Source organism: Danio rerio, chromosome 4 (genome assembly GCF_049306965.1).
Source record: "Danio rerio strain Tuebingen ecotype United States chromosome 4, GRCz12tu, whole genome shotgun sequence".
Taxonomy (NCBI): Eukaryota; Metazoa; Chordata; class Actinopteri; order Cypriniformes; family Danionidae; genus Danio; species Danio rerio.
In genome coordinates this window covers 71,200,001-71,210,000 of record NC_133179.1, presented here as the reverse complement: position 1 = coordinate 71,210,000, position 10,000 = coordinate 71,200,001, and the positions used below count along the sequence as shown (strand labels likewise).

Here is a 10,000-nt window from a genome sequence, read left to right as displayed (position 1 = left end):
CTCAGAAACATTTTGGCATTGAATTAAACAGGGAATATTTGGACTAACTGTGTAGAGTATGTGTTTTATGGTGGCGGGAGATGAACTCTCTCACCCTCAGAGCCAATTACACTAATGCACCTGATGCCAGACCTCTGGAAGCCTCCACACTCCCACGAGCCGTCCACAATCTATTACAGCGCGCATATATCACAAATTCAGCGCACTGCGTTTATATATTTATTTGCGTTAACGCCGGCGAAGCTTAATACGGGATGTGCTCTGAGCACAAAAGGTCATCGCAATTTACCTGTCGAAACGAACGCAGGTTTCAGAACTTAATCAGCGCGGGCGGTAATTAAAGGCCACTTCAAAATCAACAGCAATTTTGAAGAGCTCTTCCCTACGCCCTAATCACTCCCAAAAGTGCAGATCGAGAGCTGTGAAGTGAAGACAGAGGACCAAAGTGAGCATTTCCATAGCGAATGCGTCGCATCTCTTTGAAAGTCCAAACATATATGTACACGAGGAAAACAAAATGATGATGATACTTCAAGGTCTTATGATCAGAACTGTTCCTTTGTAGAGGAAACCGAACACTGTTTACATTATTAAGCCCTGGCAAATGGTTGAGTTTGTGGAGGTCTGGAATGCGAGAGGTAATGAGGTATGCGTGGGCTCAATGCAAGCAGAACTTACTTATTTGTGAATGTTTCGTAACATCAGAGTTATGGGGTGAATAGACTTGCAGTGGAGTGCAGATTAACTAATTCATCAACCACTAAACAATTTTGTGTTAAATGGACGTCTAATATTTAATTCAATTCGATTCACCTTTATTTGTATAGCGCTTTTACAATGGAGATTGTGTCAAAGCAGCTTCACATAGAATATTATAGTAAATTGAAACATTGTCAGTTCAGTTTTCAGAGTTTAAGTTCAGCTCAGTGTGGTTTATTAATCAATACTGAGAGTCCAAACACTTAAGAGTAATTCCGTCAATGCGCAGCTCTACAGATCCCGAAGCATGCAAGCCAGTGGCGAAAAAACTTCAGCAATTGGCGAAAGTGATTAATTAAAAAACCTCGAGAGAAACCAGGCTCAGATGGGCACGACCAATTCCTCTCCGGCCAAACGTCTTAGTCTAGGCGTGGGAGGCTGGAAGCTGGACCTCAGCGAAGACTCGTCTGTCCCTGGAGCGTCACAGGAATCAGTCACATGCTCTCCACTCCTCCATGACCACCACAGCAGCTGCTCAGGATACGGCCTGGTCCAGGATTATGGAAACCTTGGGATAGTCTCGTCGCTGGTCTTGGATCACATCAGTGGCACTACATAGTCTCTAGAGGCCTCAGGATGAGTATCCCCAGGTGGAAATAGAGAATGAAGAGAATAATTAGCGTAGCTGCTGTTCATAGCTAATATAAACGAAATGCGTGGAGCACATTCATGCATCGTACCACTATGTGATGCACTGAGTGTATGCTTTACTAAACAGATAGGTCTTTAATGTAGTTTTGAATTGGTAGAAAGTGTCTGAGCCTCGGACACTATCAGGAAGGCTATTCCAGAGTTTAGGAGCCATAAATGAGAAGGCTCGACCTCCTTTACTTGACTTTGCTGTTCGAGGTACTACCAGAAGCCCTGAGTTTTGGGATCTTAAAGAGCGGGTTGAATGTAGTGAGACAGAAGGTTGGTTAGATAAACAGGAGCTCGATTATTTAAAGCTTTATAGTAGAGCTGCACGATTCTGGCTAAAATGAGAATCGCAATTTTTTTTGCTTAAAATAAAAATCACGATTTTCTCACGATTCTGTAGATGTAAAATAAAGGTATGGTAAAAACAAACATATGGCAACATCGATAATAATAATATTATTTGTAGGTCTACCGGTTTTTATAAATAATTATATTCTACTTATAATAATTATGATGTTGTATTAATATGTTAGAGATGTATGCTTGCACTATGTCATATTAGACAAATTTATTCACTGGTAAAATCAGTAATTTGCCATTATCAGATTAAATTCAATAATATAGAGGCTAGAGTAGTTAAACTGACGTTGTAAACATTTATTTTCACGCACAACTCATGAACTCATTTCATGGGTTCGCTATGAAAGATAATACATATCAAATGCTTGCCGTAATCATAACTCTAAAATGCGATATGATCATTTAAATGAAGTGCACACTTTCGGTTTCATTTTGACTGTTAAGTGCTTGTTCATACTTCGCGCGCGGCTCCCAAACGATCACTCTGTGCCACAAACTAAATATTATTTACAACTTTATTACCTGTTACTCGCAACATATGCAGGTTCTGTTCACTGAAGTAGATTAAGTTCGCTAAGATTAATATCGCTAAGTTACGAAGTATGCTGTCCATCTCAGATGCAGAAAAGCTAGTCCATGCTTTTATGACCTCTAGGCTGGATTACTGCAATGCTCTGTTTGCTGGCTGCCCAGCATCCTCTATTAACAAACTTCAGCTAGTACAAACTGTAGCTGCCAGAGTTCTTACCAGGCCTAGAAAATATGATCATATCACCCTAATTTTATCCTCTTACACTGGCTGCCTGTTAAGTTTCGTATTGAATTTAAAATATTACTTCTCACCAATAAAGTAGAGCTGCACAATTAAGCGTTAAAAAATCGCGATCTCGATTCGACCCCCTATAGACGATCTTAATCCAGCATTTCTACGATTCTGCCAATCATATTTTCAAGTTCAATGCCCAGTTGGTGGAATGAACTCCCTAACTGCATCAGAACGGCAGAATTACTCGCTGTCTGACCAAGACGCTGAGAATAAAGCAGCGCGATGCTGACAGAACAACACAAACACGAGTACAAGAGGCACGCAGAGCCCGCGCGGCCACATCAAGCGGGAGCGCGCACGCTCTGCGCACACCCACGAAGGCGCGCGCACACCGAGACGCACACAATGACAGAAAGTCAAGTCAAGTTTTATTTGTCACATACATAGTTATACAAAGTATGACCAGCAGTGAAATGTAGGTCAGGTCCGCTCCAGAGATAGTGCAAGTATAGATAAACAAAAAAATTAAATATTAAGGAAAAAGAAAAAACGTGCAAAAAAAAGATGTGCAAAAAATTATACAAGGTAATAAGAATAGCAGCAATATGATGTACTTATGAATATGACTACTACAATGATAAATACGAAAAAATCACGTAATGTGTAACACCGGGTTAGAATTTAGTAGCCTGATGGCCTGGGGAAAGAAACTCCTCCTAAGTCTCTCAGTTTTTGCCATCAAGCTACGGAATCGTTTTCTAGATGGAAGCAAAGTGAATAGATAATTGTCAGGATGGTTTAAGTCTTTACAGATTTTAACAGCTCTATTCTTACAGCGTTTAATATAGATGTCCTGCAAGGAGGGGAAAGCAGACCCTGAGATGCGCTCAGCTAAACGCACAACTCTTTGAAGTGCTTTGCGGTCTTGGTTTGAGCTGTTTCCATACCACACTGAGATACCTTGAGTCAGAACACTTTCTACGGTCCCGGAATAGAAAGTTTTCAGGATTGCTGGAGAGACCCTGAATTTCCTCAGCTGTCGCAGATGGTACAGTCTTTGCCTGGCTCTATTTACTTGCCTTTCAATGTGTGTAGTCCAAGTCAGGTTCTCAGAGAGAATTACACCGAGATACTTGAAACTACTCACCCTCTCCACGGGGGTCCCACTGATCATAAGAGGAGCGTAGGGCTGCTGTTGTCTCCTCCTAAAGTCCATAATCAACTCCTTAGTTTTGTTTACATTCAGAAAAAGGAAATTGTCCTGGCACCATAATGTGAGCCTCTGAACCTCATCCAAGTACGCGGTCTCATCGTTATTGGAGATGAGGCCCAAAACCACAGTATCATCGGCAAATTTGATGATGGATGTGGAGCTATGAGAGGAAACGCAGTCATGCGTGTAGAGAGAGTAAAGTAGTGCTCGACCCCAGAAAACTCTAGCACAACAGGACAGGACTAGACATGACTAGTGTCCGGACTCTGCCACCAAAACAAGAATTTACATGACCAGAGTGGCAGAACCCTGACAGAAAACAACCTGAAAACAAGTTATTAAAATAGGTTTAATAAATAAATAAAATGACGGGTAGGCCTAGGAACCTAATGGCTTATGATGGCATTTTTACAAATGCCAACTGGACAATATTACGAAAAAACCCCCACTTATGATAGCCTACGATAAATCTTTATTTTTACCTTTAAACTTATGAAAAAAATAGCCTATTGAGTTGCGTGTTATACCAAAATGTAACCAATTTTTACGGTAATAACTGAATTTACGTATCCTTTTTTCTGTATTTTTCTGGCTACACTTGTACGTTAAAATGTAACACATTCAGCTACTATTTTTCTTAAATAACATTAACGTTTAACTTTTTCCTAACACTGATATTGGTTGGGTAAGGCTACGTGAAGCGTGATGACTCGGTTATGTTGATTTCTCTATATAATAATAATAATAATAATAATAATTCCTTACATTTATATAGCGCTTTTCTGGGCACTCAAAGCGCTTTACACACAGTGGGGGGATCTCCTCATCCACCACCAGTGTGCAGCATCCACCTGGATGACGCGACGGCAGCCATTTTGCGCCAGACCACACACCAGCTGATTGGTGGAGAGGAGACAGCGATGAAGCCAATTGGAATATGGGGATGGTTAGGAGGCCATGATGGACAGAGGCCAGTTGGCAGATTTGGCCAGGATGCCGGGGTTAAACCCCTACTCTTTTCGAAGGACATCCTGGGATTTTTAACGACCACAGAGAGCCGGGACCTCGGTTTAACGTCTCATCCGAAAGACGGCGCTCACTGAGCAGTATAGCGTCCCCGTCACTATACTGGGGCATTAGGACCCACACAGACCGCAGGTTGGGCGCCCCCTGCTGGCCTCACTAACACCACATATTTATTTCCCGATTATAGAATAGTCTAACCGTTGCATTTGTGTTCATAGTGTCATCTTCACCTAAAACTTCAAACATTTATAGCATTTGAAATAAAACGAAAAGAAATAGGGAGAATAAAATAATTTAAAGAACTCGTCTGCGCTTGTGTAAACCGTATCGTTGCATAACCTTCATTGATAAAATCGGTAATAGCGAAACTGTGCGTATTATTATTACTATAAAAAAAAGTAAATTACTGCCTTAAGTCAGTAACTTGGGCAGCAATGCACAGTAATTATAAATAAGTAAATAAATAGCCTAAATAAAAGGGTCAAGGGGTCCTTTGGGATTTTTAATCCCCCCTATGGGATTACAATGCCCCCTCAGTTATGACATCCTAGCGCCGGGCCTGTCACAAAGTGAAATTTTGAAGTACTTTGGATTGTTCCCTAATCAGACTGAAAACAAAAACAATCGATGAATAACCCAGAATAGCAACAGGATCCCCTGCTGAAAAATCCAGCTTAAACCAGCCTAGGCTGGTTGGCTGGTTTTAGCTGGTCGACCAGGCTGGTTTTAGAGGGGTTTTGGCCACTTCCAGGCTGGTTTCCAGCCATTTCCAGCCTGGTCTTAGCTGGTCAGGCTGGAAAATGACCTGCCAAATCCAGCTAAAACCAGCTTGACCAGCCTGGTTTAAGCTGGATATAGCTGGTTTTGGCTGGACTCCCAGCTTGGCTAGGCTGGTCAAGCTGGTTTTATCTGGTCATCTCCCAGCCTGACCAGCTAAGACCAGGCTGGAAATGGCTGGAAACCAGCCTGGAAGTGGTCAAAACCCCTCTAAAACCAGCCTGGTCGACCAGCTAAAACCAGCCACCCAGCTTAGGCTGGTTTAAGCTGGATTTTTCAGCAGGGGAAACATTGAAACAATCTTTGACCACGTTATATAACCTAATTGTGTTTGAAAAGTGCTCTTCTTGTAACAATTTTCATTTGGTATAACTTGTTTTTTTTTTTTTACCTAATTTTTGTTGGTCATCTACAAAATAAACAAAAACAATGAATACATTATTTATTCTATTATATAAAATATAGTATTTCTGACAGTTTTCTTTATAATTTAAGTTATGAATTACAGTATTGCAACACTACTTGATACTTCGGCTGGTAAAGTGTTGTAACATGAATTAATGGCATCGCGACAGCCCTAAAATTAAGACATCTTGGCTAAACTGAAGCTAAATTTGGATTGTCAGTGAAAAGAGATGACTAAGAATAGCCCAAACTAGTCATCAAATACACAAGTTAGACAGACTTCACAGTCATTCACTCCTGTCTATCGAGACTAAGTAATCAATTTGGGCTATTTTTAGATGTCTACTAGACTTTCACTGACTAGCCTTGTTTTAGTGACAACAATCTCTGTTTAGATGTCTATTAGACGTCTACTGGACATTCGTAAATATGTCATCCCTACTGAAAGAAACAGCTTAAACCAGCCTAGCTGCTCAATCAGGCTGGTTTTAGAGGGGGTCATTTCCCAGCCTGACCAGCTAAGACCAGGCTGGAAATGGCCGGAAACTAGCCTGGAAATGGCCAAAACTCCTCTAAAACCAGGCTGGTCGACACTGAATTCTGTAAAATTATTGCTGGCCTATTGCATTTAGTTGAATCTTAATAACACAAATGTGATATTTCCCTTTATTACCTTGTTGTGAATGAATCTGTGGAGCTTTTTATCAATTATTCAGTGTTGTGGTGTCTCTGACAGCAGGAAGCTTGCAGACGTTCAGAGCCAATTGTCATCACAGCTTTGTTTCTTTAAAGCTCTTTTTAACTGAGGATGAAGTTTTGACTTCTGAACGCTCGAGTATTTCATTGTCAGTTGTTTTCATCTGAAAAATTTCCTTCTTATGATAATACGTTTAGTCTTTCACACACAGGGATTTCCCGCCTCTCTCACTTCCCATTGCGGTTTTGGAGACAGTCAAAGAAAGACAGTAGCTTTCTGAAGGCCTCGTGTGGTTTTTGTTGTCTTCGGGCTGTAGCTTCTACGTCTACCACGAGAGGGCACTGTTCACAACATTTCCTGGCCAACATTAGTTGAACTGTGTGTTTTTAGAGGCAAAACAGGATATATTAAGCCTAAGAATTGCTATTTCCTTACATTAGTCGATGAATATAGTCTTCTTGAAAGGAATGAATAAAACGAGTGAGTGTTTGCAGCTCTGAGTACACTGAAGGAGTGCCATTTTGTTTGTGTTTTGCAAATCCCTCGGTCAGGTTAGGTTTTCATCTTCTTGTTCACACTCTGTGAGTATCACGAGCTGTCTATTAGTGATAAAACAAAGTGTTTTAATTTCTGCAATGTACACAAACGTTACTTTAATTAAATATTCATTTAAACAGAAACCTACAGCGGTATGATGCGGTCTGGACGCCATCTTGTGGTCAGACGCGGGAAATTTCATCGAGTAAATTTTCAGTTTGGGGTAAAGTAGAAGGTTTTTTTCATTATTGCTGCCAAACTAAAAATAAATAACACTTTCTAATAAAATGTAAATACTGTGAGTAATTTCTTTGAACAGCACATACTTAAAAAAAATATCAGAAATCACAGAAGAGTGCTAACCCTGCTGAAAAATCCAGCTCAAACCAGCCTAAGCTGGTTGTCTGGTTTTAGCTGGTTGACCAGCCTGGTTTTAGAGGGGTTCTGGCCATTTCTAGGCTGGGTTCCTGCCATTTCAAGCCTGGTCTTAGCTGAACAGGCTGGAAAATAACCAGCTTGACCAGCCTGGTTTAAGCTGGACATAGCTGGTTTTGGCTGGGCTCCCAGCCTGGCTAGGCTGGTCAAAGCTGGTTTTACCTGGTCAAATGGCTGAAAACCAGCCTGGTCGACCAGCTAAAACCAGCCAACCAACCTAGGCTTGTTTAAGCTGTGTTTTTTCAGTAGGGAATAATTTTGTCCTTAGCTGTTGGCGATGTACAGCATGTATAGCAATAGTCTCAAACTGAATGGACCGTGTTGCCTGATGTAGCTGACTGATTCCAGTCCAAATACTTTCCAAAACCCGCTGAAATGCATAAACAACGACGCATAAATCTGGAGGCTATCATAAGCAGTTCTAGAGTTTAGGACAGCAGGTGACATCTCTTTGGGACATCATAATCGGTTTATAATTGAAGAGCTGTGGCAGAGGGGGTGGACCGGGGCGGGGGGTGGCACTGTTGCCAAACCGCCCCAAACTTTCTTCCTGGAGGGCCGCAGCTCTGCATCGCTCCAACCACCTCCGACTCACACCTGTTTAATAGTTTCTAGTAGTCTTGTATATGGATCAGCTGTGTTTGATTAGGGTTGGAGCAAAACTGCGCAGAGCTGCGGCCCTCCAGGAATTAGGTTTGAGACCTATGATGTAGTGAGATGTAATAAATCATCCATGACGTCCATGAATGAGAGCTATTGTTCATTTTTACAGGAGGAAAAAGATGAGATTGAGCTGTATGTGTCGTCTGTCGGAGGATCAGATCCTGCGGCGCATGAAGAGATGATCCGACTGCTCAACCTCGACAATCTTCAGCACAGTTCTGGACCGATCGCCACCACTGAGGCCTCCACTGAGGTTTGTGTCACAACCGTTTGGAAGAGCTGACAGTCAAACTGCATTAAAACTCAGTCATGAGCTGGAGCTTAGCTTTAGCATGCTAACAGATATGAAAAGCTCTTTATGCTTAAGCTAATAGTACAATGCTTTTCTTACTTAGATTTGTTTCCAGTCCAAATATCAAGAAATTCTTAAATTAAGAAGCACTTCCTCGACAAGCAGAACATTCTGTCGAGTTTTAAGAAGTAAAACATGGAGTTTTTCCTTAAAACAAGCTAAACTATCTGCCGATCATACCTGCCAACAGTTGTCCCTGAAAACCTGGTAGACCGGGTGGGTTAGGTTCGAGGGTGAGGTGTCTGAATAACACTGTTAAGAACCCTATGAAGCGTGTTTCAGGCGGCCACTCACTGTTACCAACTATTTTCAACGAAGAGTAGCTAAAAGTAGCTAAAAGTCGCTAGATTACGTCATACGCTAATTTGCATATTACTGACGTCATCACGCTCTACCATTTATCTGTTTAAGAGCTTGTGGTTAATAAAGGGGTATTTATATTTGCTCTACGCTTTATGTATGCGTGTCAATTTAGCTAAATTTATTGCTGTTTGAATGCAGTATATCGAGACGTGTAGTAAACTTGCAGTAATCTCCCGGACGTAACACTGCGGTCACTGCGATCGGATCGTATACCAATGTTGGCGACCCCCAAGATTTCACGGACCGTACCAAAATGCTGAGCACTGGGGGAGACATTATGGGAGTTTTCCGGAAGAAATAACAAAATGGGAGGGTGGCGGGAGATGGGTCTAAAATACGGCGAAAAGCAGGAGTGTTGGCAGGTATTACTTCGCTAACCCCATTGACAGATTATTTTCCAACCCAAGCTCATTCTGGAAACGTAGCCCCGCGGATGTTTCTGGAGATCGTGATTTACGTGGCCGGAGGTACGTATGGCCGCGTTTTTTTTATTTTTATCGAGCGAACGCTGCAGGGTGGTGTGACGCCGCTTCGCTCCTCCTCTTCGCACTCGCCGGCTGACGGCTCGCCTCCGTGTGGAGGGCTTTCCCGCCTTAACCAGTTTGTCCGCTTAGCTCGCAGCGTTACGTCGGCGGAGCGGTGGCTCGGAAGGAAATCGTCGCTTGGGTTTAGGGTGGCTGGGTCGGCCGATTGGCCGCCCGGCTGCCCGGTGGATCGTTCAGCCACTCACTCGGATGGACTTCCGCTCTACAGTGGACTCCGACGGCTTTTCACGTGAGAACAGTGCGGGGCGCGAACGGTGCGCTCTACCGAGAGGCATCCCAGACGCGAAAAATGCGCACAGCGGCCTCTCGCGGATTTGCGAAAACAAAAACTGCTCGAATACGTGTATTTCGCGGTCTCCAGAAACGTCCGCGGAGCTACGTTTCCACAATGAGCCCGGGTTGTTATTTTCTAATATATTTTGTAATAATCTAACTAGAACTAGTGTTAATCTAATCTCAGAAA

The 10,000-nt window shown here is 42.4% G+C and overlaps 2 protein-coding genes across 5 annotated transcripts in view; one reads left to right on the top strand and one right to left on the bottom strand.

Moving 5' to 3' along the window:
* Nucleotides 1-10,000, bottom strand: part of rab3ip (RAB3A interacting protein (rabin3)) — an 847,807-nt gene that overhangs the window by 498,953 nt on the left and 338,854 nt on the right. The gene's annotated exons all lie outside the window — the stretch shown is intronic.
* Nucleotides 1-10,000, top strand: part of ptprr (protein tyrosine phosphatase receptor type R) — a 75,095-nt gene that overhangs the window by 8,540 nt on the left and 56,555 nt on the right. For all 3 annotated transcript variants that reach the window (XM_073948388.1, XM_073948389.1, XM_073948390.1), the window contains exon 3: nt 8,387-8,530. In XM_073948388.1, coding sequence (XP_073804489.1) covers nt 8,387-8,530 — 144 coding nt within the window. The remainder of the gene's footprint in view (nt 1-8,386; nt 8,531-10,000) is intronic.